This window comes from Papio anubis, chromosome 10, assembly GCF_008728515.1.
Source record: "Papio anubis isolate 15944 chromosome 10, Panubis1.0, whole genome shotgun sequence".
Classification (NCBI taxonomy): domain Eukaryota; kingdom Metazoa; phylum Chordata; class Mammalia; order Primates; family Cercopithecidae; genus Papio; species Papio anubis.
In genome coordinates, this window is record NC_044985.1 from 89,524,307 (window position 1) to 89,546,154 (window position 21,848).

The following is a 21,848-nucleotide window of genomic DNA, read 5'->3' on the forward strand; positions in this document are numbered from 1 at the left end:
GGGGTTTCACCATGTTGCCCAGGCTGGTCTCGAACTCCTGACCTCAAGTGATCCACCCACCTTGGCCTCCTAAAGTGCTGGAATTACAGGCGTGAGCCACCGCCCCTGGCCAAAATTATTTTTTAATAATTTAAAATAATACACACATAATACTCAGAAGAGCTTAGAAGTTGTTCTGGCAAAAGTCTGTAGGAAATTCTGTTATGAGCAAAAGGTTGTTATAAACAACAGCTACACACCATCCCCCAAAAGAAAGAAAAATTCTTCTAGCACTCTTTGAACCTTAAACAGTGTTTTGGTAGGCCAACTCATTGTTTTTCTTCTCTCTGAAAAATTAAAAACGCTAACTGTTATGATGAGTTCTACAGAAAAAGACAATTTCCATGACTTCATTTCTTGACAAAGAACAGCTACCTCACTTGCTTTCTGCCACATATAAGCAAACTCCCAGACATAAAGCCTCCCCTCAGAGGAAGCAACATGGGACCACAAAAGTGTCTCGAGGTCTGCCCTATCTGCCCACGGGAAGCCTCCCTCCTCACCGTGAGCGCTGGCCGCTGGGAGGAACAAGGTGTGGGAGAAGAGATAGCGACTGTCCCACCATGTGCTCGCCGACTGCACTGTCACAGCCTCTCAGGGTGGCTTCTGCCCCGTCACCACTTGATCTGGATTCTCTCTCCAAAAATTTAAAAAAACAAGGCGTGCCTGTCTTTTATAATACTCTGTTCTAAAAGAGAGAACTCTCCAGGGAGAGAACAGGACCCTAAAAGTCCAAGGCCTGGAATTCTTCCTTTCTCTCTTTCCATTTTAAACAGGAAGCATTCATGCTAAGAGAGTCCAGAGGGAGCGCTGGTTGTATGTTCATTTGAAGGCAAATAATGTTTGTGTGTTGCAAATGTCAGTGATTTATCCTAAGGGCTTAAAATGAGTGCAGAAAAACCACATGTTTCACTTCATGCAGAGAAGTATCTTCAGTGGATTTTGAGAGAAAGCACAGGTTAAGAAATTTTTTAAGTGTATCAGATATCTCCAACATGAACCAAAAGGCAATAAAAATGAGCATGGTGAGGTTGGGGGGAGAGACTTAAAGAATTCTTATGATAAAAGATATACCAAAGGCTGGAAGTTTTCTAAATCAAAAATGAAATTCTAAAGAAAAGGAAAGGTGAAATCCAGAGCCTTTGTTTCCCATGGCTAGAGTGACAGATTATCCATTTGTGCTCCATTTGTCATGGGCAATTTAAAATATAGCAAAGCAAACTGCACTGAATAACAGCAGCTGATGCTGTAATAACTTGTACACAAACAATTTAATTTTTTTATCTGAAAATTCTAACTAAATTACCCCAAGCTCAAGGATCTATCTTTCATTATTATACATAGCCAAATTAAGACAAAAAAGTAGAGAGAGAATTCTATTGTTCACACTTATAGATTTGTTCACAAGCTGCTTTCTACATGCACCGAGCTGGGAGCTTGTCAAATCTTCATTGATTTGGGCACCTTACACAGCTGTTTTAACATCCAGCTCCACAGATGATGGGGTGATTCTGACCCTCATTGACAGTGCTTGATTAACCACAGACACTGTATTCTCACAGCCCTGTCGTTTCTTTCAAGTGTCCTAGCAGTGTGTCTGACATTGGGGAGCTTTTCCTTAATTATTATTGTTTTCTTTTCTTTTTAAAAAATTATAAAAGGGGGAGTGGTAAAAAAAAAAAATGGAAAGGATCTGGGGATGGTGGCAGTGGTGAATGTGCACAGAAGGTTTATGAGATTTTAAGAGCTGCAAACAGAACTCATCTGTTCAACCCCAGGCTAGATAAGATGCAGTCATCTGCACATTGTTTAGAGGCACACTGCTTCTGTTGTGGCAAATGGATCAGAAGATGCTTGTTTTCTTTAGTAGAGAGATCTAGATGGGGCCACTTTCTGTTAGTGTCTGTTCTTACCCTGGATGTTTCTGTGTGCCTTACCCATTACAAGGTGCAACTTACAGCTGGTTTGGCATTTCCCTATTCTGCTACTGGCCTGGTGCTACTTCCTGGCTTTGTGATAGAACTGATTACTTTCTATCAAAACTTTAGGTGTGGGCTGGACACAGTGGCTCACGCCTGTAATCCCAGTACTTTGGGAGGCCGAGCCAGGCAGATCACCTAAGGTCAGGAGATTGAGACCAGCCTGGCTAACATAATGAAACCCATCTCTACAAAAAAAAAAAAAAAAAATACAAAACTTAGCCAGGTATAGTGGTGGGCACCTGTAGTTCCAGCTACTCGGGAGGCTGAGGTGGGCGAGTTGCTTGAACCCGGGAGGCAGAGGTTGCAATGAGCTGAGATCGCACCACTGCACTCCAACCTGGGTGACAGAGTGAGACTCCCTCTCAAAAAAAAAAAAAATTAAAAAAATAAAATTAAAAAATTCTAGGTGCTCTGGCTTGGGACTTTTTCTAAGGACTGTAGAGACTTTAGGGAGGGGAGGGACATATGAATCCACACCAAGATGTAACAGCAGCCAACCAGAGTTAGACCAAGATGACAGCCCATTTAAAAGAGCACCTCACAAATTTAGAAAAGCGAGTGCGGTCCATGGAAACTTTATGACTCCAAATAACCTGAGCATTTCTATCACCATCTCTAGGACAGACTTCAGCCCAGCCTGTCCTAGATATGGTGGTAGAAAAGGGCAGGGAACTAATGACCCCATCCTTAAGAGAGGCAAACTCACTGCCTTATTTAGGAAACTAGTTTGGTTACTATAATAAAGGCCAACAGAAAAGGGTATAAACAAGATAGAAGTATATTTTCCTCTTATGCACCAACCTGAGTGGAAGCAGTCCTGATTGACATGGTGGCTCCATGGCAATGGGGACCCAGGCTCTCACCTTCTTATTGCTCTGCCTCCCACAGCACGTGGTTTTCACCTTGTGGCCTTAGATGGTTTTTCCGACGGCCAACAGGAAGGAGAGAAGGGAAGAAGGTCCCTTCTCTTCTTTTTAAGGGCATGCATCACTTCTTCTCCCATCCCATTGGCCAGACCTATTTGATGGCCATACCAAACTGCGCAGGAGGCTGAGGAACATGTTCTCCAGCCAGACAGCCAGCTTAGGAGCTGCTGACATGTGTCTCTTCTTCTCTTTCCAGGGGAGGACCCGCAGATGCTGTAGACTATCTGCCAGCAGCACCTCGAGGGCTCTACAAGGAAAGGGAGCTTCCCTATTATCCAGGGGCTCATCCTATGCACCCTGCCAAAGGGAGCTATCCCCGCCCCACAGAGCTGAGGGTGGCAGATCTCCGGTATCCTCAGCACTACCCACCTCCGCCTGCTCCCCAGCACAAAGGACCCTTTCGACAAGACGTCCCACCTTCCCCTCCCCAGCACCAAAGAATGCCAGCGTATCAGGAAACGGGCAGACCAGGGCCCCGCGGGGGCAGCCCAGACCAGTACCCTTACCGACCCCAGGATTCCCGGCAGAAGAACCCCATGACTGCAGCCGTATAGCCGAGTGCCACCGAGGCCAACCCAGCCCAGAAAGGAAGGTGTCTACACTACTTTTGCCGTTTCTAGACCTGAAGACCTCCTTGGTGTTAGGAATTCTCCACGGGACTGATTAGCATTTTCTCACTGAATTTGTAACGCTTGACTGCTAATCAGAGGGGAAAAGAAGGGGAAGGGGATTGGGGAGGAAAAAAATCAGAAGGAAGATGAAAGATGGGGCTATAAAAACAAAACTACCTGCTAGTTGAAACATTTTCAGAGTTGTTCAAATCGGTGAGAGCGGCAGCGGAACCCACAAACAGCTAACAGTGGAGCTCTACTCTGGGGAGCCTCCCTGACTAGTTAACCTGCCTGATGTGCAGACACGTGGACACCCCACGCCCCCCCAGCATGAGATTGGCGGTCCAGAGGCAGTCTCTGCCAGGCAGCATTACCCACTCAGAGGTGGAGTCTCAGCCCCCTTATTGGAGCTGTGAAGTCTAAGGAGTGGCAGAGTAGACAGAGATAGGAGCATCTGAAGTGAGTATAGACTTTTTTTTACTGAGAAAAAAAACAAGAGCAAACATGACTAGTGATCTGGAAATATTTTGTACCGAGAGAAAGACTGCATTTCTTTACTTGTAGAATTTCTCAGGTTCCCGATACCACTCATTTGATGTAAACATTTCATGTTTCCTAACTTTTGATATGAAAGTCAGTAAAATGCAGTATTAGTCCTGGGAGAACGTGCACAGCTGGTCAGAGCTTCCAGGAGTATCTTCCGAGGACCAAGGTGATCAGGTTAAGAGGGTTGAACATCCCACACCCCTCACCTTCCTGCCTCTCGCATTCCAGGCACGGAGATATCTAGTTTCAGAGTCAGCCCCAAATCTCCTGCCTAGAATTACTTTAACTGGGGTCTCTACTTTAAGGTTCCCACTTGAGGGCTAAAATGTAGTTAGGAAAACGAGGGCCACTGGGGAGGTCTCACAGGAGGCAGTGCCCTGGAAATGCCAAGTCCAGACTCAGTGCCAAGTGGTAACCATCTGCACTCGGGGACAGTGAGGAGCTGACTGTGGCCTCTGGAAACTAATGGCCAGCAGGTATTAGATGGAAGTGAATGAGAGAGAGAGAGAGAGAGAGTGTGTGTGTGTGTGTTTGAACACATATGATTGCCAGTATAGAGAATGAAAGATTAATAATGCTTTCTGGAGAGTTTGATGCAAAAGCGGGGGAAAAATGGAGGGAAAGAGAGAAAAGGCATTAAGACTAAATCCACCTGCATTTGCTATATTTCATTAACTAAAGTCAGGTCAGGGCAGGGCCAAGGCCTCCAATTGGAAAAGGACAGTGTTATGGCTTTAAAAAGCTGAAACCCCACCCTCTAAGTTGAATCAACCTATCACAATGTTTTCTGAGCTTTGCAGTAATTTTCTATGAAAACTAAAACCTCTAAAACATACAACCTGGCCCAAATGAGAACACAAAGAAAAGATGTGGAAGACAGTGAAACCTGAGCATTAGTTGGAACTGGGCAGTGACACTTGATATACTTTAAGCCTTTTCACATTCCTTCTTTATTCCCTCCCAAAAAAAAAAAAAAAAAAGTCTTGAGTTTAATTTAGGTCTATTTTGGCTGAGATTAGCATACCTCTGATTCACAGGATTTAATAAGTTATAGTATTATTGAATACATAGGACATCCCTCTACCCCAGCCTACTCTTTAATTTAAAATAGAATTCTGTTACCAAGAAGGATGCAACTGCTAATTTTAGACATAAATAGTGTTACATACTGGACTTTGCGATATTGTTTTCTTAACTACAGTTTACTATGGCCCTGCTGAAAACAGACTATCAAGTTTTTTGTCTCTGTTCTGTCATCTCTGTTAAGCCAGGCACCTTTAGATTGTTTGCAATTTGTTCAAAGTGGTTGAGGATCTCAGGCCCTGCTCACCTGAGGTGGAGAGCAGGGGAGCTACAGGTTTCCCTGCTGACCTGCTCAATGCTACCTTCCCCTCAAGCTAAATACACCTTAAAGAAGAAAATGATAACATGAGGGATGTGTAACTTGTTTTGAAGCATTAAAAACCAGCAGCTCTTCAGTATGTTCCATATTTTAACCAAACTACTGTAGACTACTAAACATAGCCAAGCCAGAACTTTCCTTCTGGATTAAGCCTAGGCCACTTGAGGGGCAGCCAGGCGTGATGGTGTCAGGTGAGAATCCTGTGTCTTGAAGGAGTGGCCTTTGCAGGAAGAGTGCCCATGTTTTCACCTGCGGTGTTGCCACCAGAGTGTGCGATACCTCCTGCACACAGGCTCAGGGTAACCTGCTCCAAAACTGGGTTTTGTGTTGTATACAAAGTCAATAAAATAGTTGCTAATCCTGAGTGGCAGCCAGTGATGTGAAGGTACTATTAAAGTGAACAAAAACTAGATTGCAACAGTTTTCTTTGCTTGCTTGAAGTATAACACACGCTCCATTTGATCCTGCCTGAAAGAAGCTAACATTATATTTGTGACAGACAGAGGCTCCATCAAGCCAAGCAACAATTAACAGCTCAAATGTAAGATTTATAAATGCCTGTGTACTCACCCTTCAATTCTTACCACCCAGAGGTTACAGGACTCTTTCCCAGCATTTAGGGGAACAGGTTTTTAGAGTATTTAGAAGACCAGGCTATAATCAGTAATGTGCCTGGTAGCAGGAAATAGCTCCCAATTTATTTATGGCCTTGGGAAAACTCAATCCGGTGTCTCCGTGTAGCTCAGAACACTAATAGCCCCCCTGGAAGAGCGTGGCTCATTGAGCCCCAAACCCAATCAACATCCATCCACTTGGCTGCCGATCTGACCGCTGGGTCATGAAGGCCGTGAAATGATGTTTGCCCTCAAGTCACTAGGTATTTTAAGAAGCCCTATTTTTCTCCCTTTTTGCAGGAGTAGAGATGAAAGAGGGCAGACCATTGAAAACTTTTAGATGCAGAATTGAGACTTCCACAAGGGAGAGAAACAGCCTCCCCAGAATCCATTATGCCATCGGGCGGTGGCACTCACTCTTGCCATAGTGCCGTTTCCTCACAATATCAAATCAGCGGATGAAATACAAGCTCAGAAACAGGAACATTTTCTTAAATCATAACCTAATAGCCAACAAAAATTGAAAAAACAATTATTCTGAAGCTCATTATTCTTAGAGCTGTAGGTATATATGTGCTGACCCCCACAGGATGGCACCAAGTAAAGATCTTAAGAGCATGGTAGGGGTTCTCAGACCGACTGTCACCCGTGGATCCTGATGGGGAAGAATGGAGGCTTCACTGTAGCTATAGTTTTCCACCAACTCAATCAAATTAAAACGTGACTCATTATCCCTTCCAAAGATTCACACAATTCTTGAACTAAAGTGATCTTCTGAAGAAAAGCCACCTCACAATGTTAGGAGGCTCATAAAGCTCATTTCTCTTTTCCCTGGCATGCAAAAATATCACGCCTATAAAGAGTAATTATTTGCCCAAACCTGTAACCACTGCATTCCTTTTCTTTGGAGGAACATTGTAGCATTTCAGGAGTGTAGAGAGATCTAAAGAGTTTGGTCTGAATGTGTGTCTGTACAACTCCCTTTGGCATTAAACTCTGAAACCTACAATGAATGGCCTTTAAATTGGGAGGACACCCTACTGCTTTCCGAGTCCATGAGCAACAGAAAGACTGGTCTTAGTGCAATTAGGCAGGAGGGATTTGGACTCAGAAACAGCCACAGGAGTATTTCTCAGCACTCCCAGTTCCTGCCGACTTAGCTGGAAATGATGCCACAGCAAGACCAGAAAGAGGAGTCTCCGTAAGGTATCCCTACAAAGTCACTTTTCTGATAAAAAGGTGGGGAAAAAAAGTTAGATATCTAAAATAAGCCTAGAATCTCACACGCAGCTGTGACTTCTAAGTGAAACTCTTTCTCCCTCATGTCCTTAAATAGTCACAGAATCACACACAGCCTGACTTTTAAAGACAGGCTTGGCTACAGGAAATGAACCAAGCCCAGACTCTTCTAGCCTGTCTCCTGACTGGGCTCCTTCAGAAAGTGCTCTCCTGTTCCATCTGCAGGGCTGCTTACTACTGGAACCTAAAACAAAACCTGTTGTTTGTCCCGTCACTTTTTCTGGTGTTTCCTATGCTTTTGTGATACCAAGTCTGTTCAAAAGTTCTGAAGATAAATTATGTGAAATCATATTTTGGCATATGGGGGTGGAGGATGAATTCTGTAAAAACTTTTTAAGATGATCTCATTTGTACCACAGAGAACATTTTGGAAGTTGTTATATATGAGTAAATAAATTTTTCTTGTCATATTTTACATTAAAATAAAGCTTTATTCAGTCATTAAGACACCAGAATCTTGGATTGCTTTAGGATGAGGGTGTCCAATCTTTTGGCTTCCCTAGGCCACATTGGAAGAAGAATTTTCTTGGGCTACTTGTAAAATACATTAACACCAATGAGAGCTGATGAGCAAAAAAAAAACTGCAAAAAACCTCAGTGTTTTAAGAAAGTTTACGAATTTGTGTCGGGTAGCATTCAAAGCCAACCTGGGCTATGGGTTGGAGAAGCTTGCGTCAGGATCTGATGGATAAATAGGTGGGTCTGGGCCTGCTCACCCTCGAATAGCAATATTCAGTAGTTGCGTAGCCACGTTCAAAACAGCAAGAGTGCAAAGAACAAAAGGAACGAGAGCGTCAGTCACATGCTGGGTCCCCCAAGAAGCAGATGCTGAGACAGAGATTCTCAAGCCGGTTGTGTACCGAGGAGTGCACTTGGGTTTCAATACCTTAAAAAGGGAGGGAAACAGGCCTGGGCAGAGGGAGAAGCTGAGCTGTAGTGCATGCCCAGCTTAGGCCTCAGCCACCCCACAATGGGAGCAGCAACGGCTCTTCAGAGCTGTCCCCCAGTTGGGACAAGGGAGCTGAGCCTTTATGCCATCATTGATTGGTAAATACAGGTTACCTCTGGAAAGAAGAAAGATCTAGCTAGGGTACGGCAGTTTTCTTCAGTTGAGGCAAACCCAAAGAAAGCTGACAGCTGGGGCCCATCTTTGGATGGTACTCAAAACAGCTGGAAAATTCCTTCTTAAAGCGGCATCTGAGCAGCCCGCCACAGCATTCACAACAGTTTCTAAAACTGGCAACCGCTTTCTGGTGCTGGAATCACTCTTACCTCTAGAAAGTTCTCCTTGAGACCATCCCTGTCACTCCCCAGCTCCTTTATTCCCCTGGCCTAGTCTCAGACCTCCCCATACTCCTGGTAAGCCCATCCACAGCCAAGGTTTTGACTGCCACCTCTCTACTGACTGCTCCAGCTCAGCTCTGTGCCGAGCTCACTCATTTCTGTGTTTCCACTGCACATTCCTATTTGGATGTCCTGCAGAGCCTTGAAACATAACATGCCCACACCGAAAGCACGCTTTCTCCAAAGAAACCTCCTCCTCACAATTCCGTCCTGGCCAAAATGTGAACCAAGTTCACAGCTGAAAACTGGAAACCTGGAAATTATCCTGGATTTCCCATTTATAACTCTGCCCCTTCCTCCTACACATTCCCATATAATGAGATGGAAGGCCAACATTCTGTCCTGCAATTCCATCAGATATGTTTATGTTTCCTGATACCGTGACATGCCTGGGCTCCGCCTCATCACTTCTTCCCCAGCCCCTTCAATAGCCTTCGATGTGATCTCCCCACTTCAGGCCTTGTTCCCTCCGATCCACCTCTGTGCTATACAGCCCTGCCCCCTGCTTCTGTAAATAAAGTTATACTGGAACACATACACACCCACTCATTTACATGACGCTCTAGAGCTCTTTCACTACAACACCAATCCCTGCTCTGCATTCCTGCCTGGGAATTTTTCTGAAGTAGAGATCTGACGATATTACTCTTCTGGAGGCAGCATGTCATCTTGAAAAAAATGTTGGCTTTGAAAACAGGTAGGCGTGGATTTAAAACAAAGTTCAACCACTGATTGGTTGCATATAACCTTGAATAAAATACTTATAATCCCTCTAGCATCATTAGTGAAGTAGAACTGCTATTCACCTTATAGGGTTGCTTTGAGAATTAAGTCACATGACATAGACAGCAGGCCCTCAATAACATCATTTCACTCAATGTTGTGTCATTATGACATTGATTAGGAAAAAAAAAAAAACAAAAAAAAAATTGATTCCCGGCCAGAGCCACTGCCTGTGTGGAGTTTGTAGTTCTCCCCATGTCTGCGTGGGATTGTTCCGGATATGCCAGTTTCTTCCCATGTCCCATAGATGTGACCGTTGGGTCAAACGGCATGCCTAAATAGTCCAATTGTGAATGAGTGTGGGTTTGAGTGTGAGTCCTCCCTACAATGGAAGGGCATCGTGTCCAGGGCTGGTTCCCGCCTTGTGCCCTGAGCTGCCCACATAGGCTCCAGCCACCCATGGCCCTGAACTGATTATGTAAGTGGGTTGAAAAGTGAGTGGAGGCCAGGTGCAGGGGCTCACATCTATAATCCCAACACTTCTGGAGGCCAAGGTGGGCAGATCACATGAGGCCAGGAGTTCAGGACCAGCCTGGCCAACATGGCAAAACCCCATCTCTAATAAAGATACAAAAATTAGCCGGGCATGCTGGCGCACACCTGTAATCCCAGCTACTCAGGAAGCTGAGGCACAAGAATCACTTGAACCCAGGAGGCAGAGTTTGGAGTGAGCCAAGATCTTGCTACTGTACTCCAGCCTGGGTGACAGAGCAACACCCTGACCAAAAAAAAAAAAAAAAAAGAAAAAGAAAAATATAAAAGAAAGAAAAATGAGTGGAAAAATGAATACAAGATAATCTAAAATAAAATTTGTAAAGTAAACAATCATACAAATGCACAGTAAACGATACGGTACAAGAATGCTCAGTGAGCCCACAATATCTGTGATTGCTTTTGAACTGCATGGTGGTAGGAGGTGCTCCTTACAGTTTCACTTTGTAAACATTTATTCCTTGATTTAACGCACTACCATTACTGCCTGATTCACCAAATTATGGATAAATTATTTTCTTACTTGTTTTTACCAATCTTTCTTCAGTGTATGTATAGCCCACATGTATTTTACATGTGTAATATTAGAAGCGTTTTTGGTCTTTATTTAGAAGTTTAGTGATGCTTTTGTGACCAGAAGTATGCCATAGGAACATAACTCTTGCTTCTATCAGTTAGGCTATGGTAAAATTGGCGTCATTCTACATCACTTCACTCAAAGTTGCAGTTTCCGGTAACCCATTAAGTACGTTAAATGAGGACTTACTGTATAGAAGCACTGGTGCCAGCTTCCAAGAGCCAACTGTATGCATCTCGTCCCAACTCCACATTCAGTGATATCATGGAGAAAGGCTGAAACGGGATATGTTGGGAGTATTTACAACACAGGAATTGGAATATTTGACAAATCAGGGCGTTTTTTCCTTCCCTTGAGAGAGCCAGTTGTTAAACATTTCCCAGCACACCGTGGTAGTAACATACCCAGCAGTCAAGGAAAATCCCTGTCCCCATTACACACACACACACACACACCTTAAAACCTTTTTTTTTTTTTTTTTTTTTTTTTGAGACGGAGTCTTGCTCGGTAGCCCGGGCTGGAGTGCAGTGGCCGGATCTCAGCTCACTGCAAGCTCCGCCTCCCGGGTTTACGCCATTCTCCTGCCTCAGCCTCCCAAGTAGCTGGGACTACAGGCGCCCGCCACCTCGCCTGGCTAGTTTTTTGTATTTTTAGTAGAGACGGGGTTTCACGGTGTTAGCCAGGATGGCCTTAAAACCTTTCTATAGCTTCCTACTACTTACAGCTTAAAGCCAGAAATCCAAAACCCCTGTATGCCTCTCCCACCTCCATTCCTTACTGCTCATTGCTTACAACTTGTGCTAATGTTATTTTTGAGACAGAATCTCGCTGTGTCGCCCAGGCTGGAGTGCAATGGTGTGATCTTGGCTCACTACAACCTCCGCCTCCCAGGTTCAAACGATTCTCCTGCCTCAGCCTCCTGAGTAGCTGGGATTACAGGCACGTGCCACCACGCCCAGCTAATTTTTGTATTTTTAGTAGAGACTGGGTTTCACCACGTTGGTCAGGCAGGTATGCTAATGTTATTTCTAATGACTTTGATCCATGTGACCTGGACATGAATTCTCACAGCTCCACACCCTGGCAGTATGCAGTAGGCAATAGCACAGCTGCCCCTGCTCAAAGTACCCTCTTTGTCCACCCTTCTTTGTCCTGTGGATTCTCATTCATCTTTCAAGCCCAGCTCAAGCAGTTGTTTCTCCATGAAGGCTTGAAGACAGACATTGGAGACTGGCTCCTTCCCTTCCACCCTGCTTTCTTGTAGCAGGACTTACTACAGGGTAAGTCAGAAATTCTGATATAGGCCGCCACATTTTACAGATTTCCTCTCAACTTGGGTTCCACGTGAGACTCATTTCCACCAAACAGACCCAGCACTCTGACAGACGGAACTGAGGCTAGGCCTGCTCTTGCTGGCTAACCCAGCACGAGAGGCATTTGGTTTTATTGCTGGAGTGCCCAGGCTCTAGCTTCCTGGGCATCAAAAGGCTGTGTGATGGTTAGCCATTGTGTCAGCATGCATCCCAGATGAGGCAACGGGATCCTGTTGTCCACTGGTTTTTTGAATCCTTTTTTAAAAACAGCTTTATTGAGGTTTGTTTGCAGAGCTGTGCAACCATCACCACAATAAATTTTAGAATACTTTCAACGTCCAATAAGAAAACGCCATAGTCATCAGGAGTCATTCCCCATTTCTCCACTCCCCCATTTCCTCTGCCTTACCCCATCCAGGGGAACCACTTTTTTCTATATGTTTGCCTGTTCTGGAATTATCCTAAGTGTCCATCAGTGGATGAATGGATAAAGAAAATGTGGCATATGTACTCAATGGAGTACCTTATTAGTCTATTTTCATGCTGCTGATAAAGACATACCCAAGACTGAGAAGAAAAAGAGGTTTTATTGGACTTACAGATCCACATGGCTGCAGAGGCCTCAGAATCACGCCGGGAGACAAAACGCACTTCTTACATAGCGGCAGCAAGAGAAAATGAGAAGGATGCAAAAGCAGAAACCCCTGATAAACCATCAGATCTCGTGAGACTTATTCCCTACCACGAGAACAGTATGGGGGAAACCACGCCCATGATTCAAATTATCTCCCACTGGGTCCTTCCTACAACATGTAGGAATTATGGGAGTGTAATTCAAGATGAGATTTGGGTGGGCACACACAGCCAAACCATATAAAGTAGTATTCAACCATAAAAGAAGATGAAATCCTGTCATTTGTGACACCATAGGTAAACCTGGAGGCATTACGTTAAGTAAAATAAGGCAGACACAGAAAGACAAATACCGCATGTTCTCACTCACATGTGGCATTTTAGAAAGCTGCTCTCATAGCAGAATAGAGCAGAATGGTGGTTACCAGAGACTTGGGTAGTTAAGAGAGAGAGGAATGGGGAGATGTGGTCAAAGGATACACCATCAAAGATAGGAGGAGTATTTTTTTTTTTTTTTTTTTGAGACAGGGTCTCTGTTGCCCAGGCTAGAGTGCAGTGGTATAATCATGGCTCACTGCAACCTGTGCCTCCCAGGCTCAAGGAACTCTCCCATCTCAGCCTCCCAAGACTACAGGCATGTGCCATCACACCCAGCTAGTTTTTTTGTGTTTTTTGTGGAGTTGGGGTTTCACCATGTTGCCCAGGCTGGTCTCGAACTCTGGAGCTCAAGCAATCCATCTGCCTTGGCCTCCCAAAGTACTGGAATTACAGACCTGAGCCACCGTGCCTGGCCAGGAGAAGTATTTCTTTTCAAAGGTAGCAACTTTCTCAGCGGGCCAGCTCTGTAATGTTTTTCTGAGACTTATTCCTGGAAACACTGCCTAGAGCTTGCTCCTCCAGCCCTTCCAACAATTTCATAAACACCTAACTCCCCACACATTAAATTCTTTTCTGTTTCAACTTGCTAGAAGAGGCTCAGTTATCTGCAACTCTACTGACACACACACCTTCCACACCCCTCGTCCCGAGGCAGAGTTGGTAATTCTATACTGTATGTTACTGAGATGCTTTCTGCAGATTCTCAATAAAACTTTTACTGCCTGTATTCCAATAATTAGTTTCCACGCCTGTGTGGCCCTTCTGAGGTGTACCTTATTTGTAACGCACTGCCTGGCTCTGACTATATGCTTAAGTAATATTTGTTGAATTCATTTGAATGAAGAAATGAGGTGTGAGGATTTTTTTCCTGAATTGTTACACTGCTGACGTTCCACTTCGAAGCTCAAGCTGTAAATCTCAAAGTCCTGTCGTTAAAGATCACCTGGTGTTATTCTTGAGGTGAAAGGTGTTAGCTCACGTGGGCAGGCTGGGTTCTAATTGAAAACACGAAGAACCAGGCCAGGAGATTGTAAATGCAATGGGTAATGCATTATTTGGAGAGTAAAGAGGGACTTGAGCAAATCGAAAATGTATTACTTACAACCTACCAAGATGGAAATACTTTTAGCGACAGGTGATTACTATTATTGTATAACTCCTTGGATTTTAGGCAAGTGCTTTGCGATCACTTGTATTACCAGTACTTTTCAACAACTGTAGATGGTGAGTGGGAATGATTGCCTGACTTCCCATAAACTGAGTCCTCTATACAATGGTACTTAATAAAAGATTTAATGAAAGCTATTTATTCCAAAGAAACTAGAAATTACTTTGCAAGTGTCTTGGTAACTGAGATTTCTCTTTTAGTGGCCATATTTATTCTGATTCTTATTTACATTACATGCTGCATATTATATGATCACAGTAATTTTTGCTTCTCACACAAAGAACATCAGGTTTATATTTTTTAAAATAGCTAAAGAAACTGAGGCATGAAGCCCGCCAGGCGTGGTGGCTCACGCCTGTAATTGTATACTTTGGGAGGCCGAGGTGGGCGAATCATCTGAGGTCAGGAGTTTGCAACTAGCCTGGCCAACATAGTGAACCCTGTCTCTACTGAAAGTATAGAAATTAGCCAGGTGTGGTAGTGGGCACCTGTAATCCCAGCTATCTAGGAGGCTGAAGCAGGAGAATAACTTGAATCCGGGAGGCAGAGGTAGCAGTGAGCCAAGATCACACCATTGCAGGAGAATCGCTTGAACCCAGGAGGTGGAGGTTGCAGTGAGCTGAGATTGTGCCATTGCACCTCAGCCTGAGCAACAAGAGCGAAACTCCATCTCAAAATAAAGAAGAAGCCAACCAGGCAATCCAGAGCTACACAGTTGGGAAAGAAAGCTAAACTTTTATTTGTTAAGTATTTTTGAGAGCCTACCATATTCCAGGCATTCTGTGCTAGCTCCTGAGTGGACTTTCTGCTTTGCAGTGGGAGGGGTACCTCTCAGATTACATGCAAAGATCCTTCCTTAGCCTGTGGCCAATGTGCCTCAATGCTGTGCCTTCCTAATCACTGGACTTTCAGAGGCCCTTTGTCATGGTTAAAGATGACCCAAGTCCTCTGAAAGTGGCAGAGAGATGCTTCAGCTATCAACATTTGAAAGCTATTTTAAAGATCATCCTTTCAACTGGAACCTTTATATTTAGTTGTTACCAACAATCCCCACACAAACCCAAATACTAAGTTTGCTGTATAATCATGAATGTGTGACATCATAAAAAATAGAGTTTTGCCAGGTGCAGTGACTTACACCTGTAATCCTAGCACTTTGGAAGGCTGAGGTGGGAGGATGGCTTCAGCTCTGGAGTTTGAGACCAGCCTGCATGACATGAGACCTTGTCTCTACAAAAAATCGAAAAATTAGCCAGGTGTGATGGCTCACACCTGCAGTCCCAGCTACTCGGGAGGCTGAGACCAGAGAATAGTGTGAGCCCAGGAGCTGCGGTGAGCTATGATCACACCACTGCACTCTAGCCTGGGCAACAGAGCGAGACCCTGTCTCTGTCTATATATATAGATACAGATTTAGATATAGATATACATAGAGAGGAGATATATGTGTATATGTATATATTTATAGATGGAAACACACACACACATATATAGTTTTAACTAGATCCTAACAATCCTTGACTTTGTAGCTCTTCTGCCTCTGTAGTCTATTAAGAAGTAGAAAAATAAAATGACATTTAATTTTAGCCCAACGCATACTTACGTCAGACACTGTAAAATGCTACAGACGATCCCAGCCATAGACAAGCCTTGGATTCTACTCCCAATGACCCGAGAGTTGAGTAGAAGAGAAAAACGTGTTCACGAAGAGCCGGATCTCAAGGCTGAATGTGATCAGTGCTTGAGGGAAGTACCTTATAACTGGGAAGCCTGCAAGAGGGAGGCTGACTTTTGACTTTGGGCATAGAGTCAGGAAGGTCTCGTGGAAGACATGACATCTGAAATAGCCTTAAAGGATGGGAAGACTGTAAATAGGCCAAGCAAAGAAGGATATTGGCTTTCCAGATAAAGAGCAGAATAGAAGCATCTGCAGGGAGACAGGAACTCCCCAAATGCGTTTGACTGGGTGGTGGAGGGAGGGTTGTAGGTGAGCGATAATAAAAGCTAATACTTATTCACTGCTTAGTAAGTGCTAGATACTGATCTAAATATTTTTCATAATTTATCCCATTTAATCTTCAAACTCTGTAAGAAAACAGAGCCTTAAATGAATTAAATAACTCACCCTTGGAATTTCAGATCCAACAAGAGCAAGTTACTTAGGGGCTTACTTAGGTACTTAGAAAAGTCACTCACACAAACGGGTGTTTACATAAAATTGGCCCCAGGAAAGCACCATGAGAACTGAACTGGAAAAACTCAACAAATCATCAGCTCTTACTAGAAAGGAAGGGGGGCTAATATTTATTGAGTATACAAGAGCTATGCTAGTTGCTTTCCCTACGTTTATCTCATTTTCCCTTCACACCAATCAGGTGACTATTTTACAGACAAGAAAACTGAGGTTCCAAGAGATTAAGAACCAGCTGTAGCTAGTAAAATGGGAGTTCTGATCTCAAATCCAGCTGGGAGTCCACGGCCCATCCTCCTTGCTACACCAATGAGGAGTGGAGATTAAAAGTAAATCTCAATATAATTTCTTTTCATTCTTCATAGCTTACGTTATGATTACTATTTAAAGTGTGTGCAATGTTGACAATTCAGAACGTGTAAATGCAGATTTTGACATTTTAGACTGAAGAAACAGGCAGCCTTGGGTTAGTTCCACTATATATTAAATGATAATCTATGAAGACAGCAGTTTTGAAACGTATCCAGGCAAAGAAGTTGTACTTCTGGCTGAAGTCAGACAGGTAGATGAAACTTTGATGACTTAATTCCCCCAACTGTTAAAGGTATAAGCAGACCAGGACCCTGAGTTGCAGACAGGCTGCCAGAACATTTATTAGTAGCAGTAAAGCACAGGGCCATAATTTCAACAGGTGATCTTGCCTCTCCAGCTAATTGTTTTCCAAGGTTTCTCGGCTCAGAACCATTCAGCATTCTTATCACCTGGGAAATGTGCGCGCTCCTTAGGATATTTTCCAGCATGCAGCCCCCGCCCCCATCCTCTAGTCAAGGCAGTATTTTTGCTCAATAGAGCTGTCGATGAGATTTAGGAGCCGCCCCTGCTCCACAATGCGCCGTCTTGCTGATCTTCAGAGAGTGCCGTGGTGTCACCCTCTGATTTTTGGAGAGTGCAGCTCAAACCCAGCCCAGTGCTTTATTAAAGCAGCTTTTAGTCATATTATACCTTTCCAGCTCCGAGGCCTCCAACAGCTCCACCACCTAGGAGTCGAATCCCTTTGATAAGTAGCATTCCGGGTGATTGGAAGGTGGGCGTTGTGCTTTGTACCCTCCCACCATCTTGCCTCCCAACCCCCTAGGTGTGAGATAGTGGAGCAGGGAGGGGGTGATGGAGACCCAGGCACAGCCCTGCTCTCCAGGTGGCTTTTCAATTTTCTTTTTTTTTTCCTGACCCTCTCTTGACCTTCTCCATGTGACAGTGTTTGCCCTGGAGCTGTGCCTCTTCACAGGGATTATTTTTTCCATCTAGGCTTTAAAGGGGGAGCCTCAGAGAGGTGTGGCCACACTGCTTTGGGACCCACTTTCAAAGGCACCTGCCCTCCAGGCTGTGACTTTGAGTATCTGCAATATCAAGCTACAGGATGCAGGCCCCCCGTAGAAGACACATTACATCAGCAGCATTTGCATATCTGCACGTGAACTGTCTTACAGGTTTGGAGTGTGCAAAGCCAGGCTTTGTCCCATAACATGGATCTTTGCTTCTGTTGATGTATCACCCCCTGCCCGCAACACACAAACCAGGCTCTTGCCAAGTAAGGCCAGAGATGGGGAAACTTGTGTATTCTGTTCAGAGGTAATGAGGTCCTCCCCAGGGACTTGCATCAGGACCTCTCAGGCTCACCTTCCTTAGGGGTGAATCCTACACCATGTCCCTGCCCTAGCAAACTCATTGGAGCAGTGTTGATAAGCAGAGTCACACTGGGTCAAGGTTGGGAAATAACTGGCAGGGGCGCCCTCCTCATTCTCCCAGTTCTCCATGGGGGATGAGACATCACAGGCCCTGTGGGGGATGGGTTACCATGACTCTGGCGTTGACAGACTGGGTGACCCAGTTAGCTACTGGCCATCTCTTAACCTCACCCACCTGTCTTTAAAGTGGTGGTTGTGCTGACTTCACAGGGTGATGTGAAGACTACATGAAGCATTTAGTACAGTAGTTGATGGAGGCTCTGGGTTATTTACCATCATTAGTCCTTATTTCCACAAAAAATCTGGTTTTAGGTGGTGCTTAAGTAGCACATAATCACCATGAGAAAGCTGTTTCCTTTCCGATCCTCCGCTTTGGTCAACAAGAAAAACTTGATCAGGTGTTAGGATGTCTTCAACATCCCCCTAAAACTTGCTAATCTATTATACTCAGACAGCAGGCCTCAGCTTGAATTTCTGCAGGCTCTAGCTGGAATTCCATAACATTGTCTTGCTTTCATTATATTAATTGTATGATTGTCTCCTATTTAGGAAAAAAATGATCCTGAGTTTTTTCATGTACAGTAGTAAAGTAAGGTTTTGTGAAAATTATTAATATTTAGGTAAATGTGAAGTAACTGATGGTATAGCTAGATATAGTAACAGTCACGGTGTGATAGGAAAATCAAGTGCAGAAATGCTGTGCTACACCATGGAGAGGTGCCCCAGGGGCCTCTGAAGCTTCTAGAAGGTGGAGTGACTCCTGGAGGATGCCAGCTGTTTGGCTGAACTTTAGGACTCCAGGGTAAGCTAGAGGGGAATGCAATGAGGCCAGGATGTTCTGAGACAAAGACTGTATCAGAAACCAAGGAGTTTTTCCCCAAGGGGGATCTTGCCTGGCTCCCACCCGTCCTTGCTCCCAGCTGGAGTTTCACCATCTGCCCACAGGCCCTTTTCTCACTCTCTCCCCCCAGCCATGGGTGGCTGCAGGAGTGTTGGCTGATTCTCCTGGAAAAGCCAGAGACAAACCAGGCTGCACCCAAGTCCGTAGAGCAGTGATCCCCAACATTTTTGGCACCAGGGACCGGTTTCAAGGAAGACAGTTTTTCCATGGACTGGTGTGGGGTGGGGAATGATGATGATGGTTTGGGATAAAACTGTTCCACCTCAGATCATCAGGCATTGGTTAGATTCACATGAGAAGCATGCAATCTAGATCCCTCTCATTCACAGTTCATAATAGGGTTCTCTCTCCTACCAGAGTCTAATGCCGGGCTGATCGACAGGAGGTGGAGCTCAGGCGGTAAAGCTCGCTCATCCTCCATCACCACCTGCTGTGCGGCCTGCTTCATAACAGGCCACAGACTGGTCCTGTTCTGTGGCCCAGGGGTTGGGGACCTCTAACACAGAGCATCAGATGGAAACTTTCTTCTCCCCAAAGCCTGAGCATTAAAGCAGGCCTCAAAGTTCCTCTGTCCTACTGCCTTTCAAACATGGGTTGACATTGGCTCATACTAAGGCATACAGTTCATATCTCAACCTATTACAAAGGTACATTTATGCATAAAAAAGTTTCATAAAATGGTACTGACTGAGATATAATTCTTTATACTCTATTGTATTCATTTTTATTCTGGTCAAGATCCCACTAAATGGTTTTGTGACCCATGTGAATTGCAATCTACAATTAGAAAAAATTTGACCTCATTCAATTTCTTCATTTCAGAGATGAAGAAAGTAAGACCCAGAAAATGACACGAATTGCTAAAAGTCACCCAGTTAGCCAGCCTCATAGCTAAGACTACAGCCCTGGCCTTGGGGGTCCAAATAAAAGGCTCTTTCCCCTATACTACATTATGAAAGGAAGAACCCATACCAGGTATTCCTGAAATTGAGGAAATGCCATTTAAAAATAATGTGGCTCCAGTTATTGATGAAAGAGAAAAATTGGAAAAGTCAGAAACATAACCAGAGGTCTGAAGAAGTAGTCATTTTCATCAGGAAGTAAAAATTCTACCTGGTAATTAGTTGAGGTTTGCTAGAATCCTAAAGCCTGAAAAAGGTCTACGATGCTGAAACCTACCTCAATAAATACACATGAAATTGAATTGTATCCACTCAATGAGCCTGAGTCTCATGTTGTTGGAAAAACAGCCTAGCCCCATCTGGCCTACAGTCTTCTATAAAGAGAACACAACTCCCTGAAGTTAAAGCCCGTAAGGCAGGGGTCCCTAACCCACGGACCACAGACCACCGGTCTGTGGCCTATTGAGAACCAGTCTGTACAGCAGGAGGTGAGTGGTGGGTGAGCGGGTGAAGCTTCATCTGTGTTTACAGCTGCTCCGCATCATTCATATTACTGCCTGAGCTCCGCCTCCTGTCAGATCAGTGTCAGCATTTAGCTTCACACAGAAGCCTGAACCCAATTGTGAACTGTACACACGAGGATCTAGGTTGCACCCTCCTTATGAGAATCTAATGCCTGATGATCTGTCACTGTCTCCCATCACCCCAAGATGGGACCACCTAGTTGCCGGAAAACAAGCTCAGGGCTCCCATTGACTCTACATTATGGTGAGTTGTATAATTATATTATTATATATTCCAATGTAATAATAACAGAAATAAAGTGCACAATAAATGTGATGCGCTTGAATCATCCCAAAACATCCACCCCTCTGGTCTGTGGAAAAATTGTCTTCCACGAAACCAACCCCTGGTGCCAAAAAGGTCGGGGACCCGCTGCCTTAAGGAGTGCTATAAAAGTCAGTAGTTCTTGTCTTTTTCAGTCCCAGCCTTTTCTCTCTCTCTCTTTTTTTTTTTCTTTTTCCTTGATGAGAGCCTCTCTTAGTTTCACCCCCAGCTTCCAAGGTATCTGTATTCATTTTCTAAGGCTGCCATAACAAACCACCATAACCTAGGTAGGTTAAAACAACATAAATTGATTCTGTCACAGTACTGGAGTCCACAGGTCCAAAATCAAAATCTCAGCAGCTTTCGTTCCTTCTGGAGGCTCCCAGGGAGGACCTGTCTCATGGATCTCTCCTAGCTTCTGGTGGTTGCCAGAGGTTCTTGGTGTTCCTTGGCTTATACACGCATCACTCCAATTTCTGTCTCCATTGTCATATGGTGGTGTTCTACCTGCATGTCTCTCTGTCCAAAGTTTTCTCTTCTTGTAAGAATATTAAGCATTGGATTAGGGCCTCTCCTAATCTAGTATGAGCTCATTTTAAGTTGATTACATTTGCAAGCCCCTATCTCCAAATAAGGTCACATGCACAGGCACCACGCAGGTTAGGACCTGAGCTTCTCTTTTGTGTGGACACAATTCAACCCACAACATAGCTAATATGCAGAGGTTGCCCCTATCTCTGCACCTCTCAGCAGCCCCCACCCATCAAAATTGTGTGCAGCTAAACCTGCACACGATCTTGAGCTTTGCCCAGTGTGCAGCTAAGACTCACATACACTGAATTCCTGATAACTGTGCAAACCCTGCTAGTGCCTTCCCAAATTCTTTTTTTTCCCTCTTCTTTTCTGAAAACATTACAATTTTGTTGACGGACTGGGGAAAAGTAATCAAAGGTTGGGAACAATGTGAGTCTGTTCTTCCAGATCCCTCATTATGTGAAAACAAAATACTTTTTTTCCAGACCCTCCTTCTGCATAGGAAAGGCCTGGCTCACTGTTCTAGCCAATGAGAAATAGGTAGAAATGGCGGGAGACTTCCAGGAACCGTTTGATTTTCTGATACATGTAACACACGTGCCTCCTCCTCCCTTACCTCTCCTTGCTCTTTCCTGCCTGG

At 44.4% G+C, this 21,848-nt stretch overlaps 1 protein-coding gene across 3 annotated transcripts in view; it reads left to right on the plus strand.

Moving 5' to 3' along the window:
• The window catches only part of PARD3B (par-3 family cell polarity regulator beta), a 1,095,492-nt gene extending 1,087,628 nt beyond the window's left edge, over positions 1 to 7,864 (plus strand). For all 3 annotated transcript variants that reach the window (XM_021924389.2, XM_021924392.2, XM_021924399.2), the window contains one exon: positions 3,144 to 7,864. In XM_021924389.2, coding sequence (XP_021780081.1) covers positions 3,144 to 3,501 — 358 coding nt within the window. In that variant the 3' untranslated portion in view covers positions 3,502 to 7,864. The remainder of the gene's footprint in view (positions 1 to 3,143) is intronic.
• The last annotated feature ends 13,984 nt before the right edge of the window (positions 7,865 to 21,848 follow it).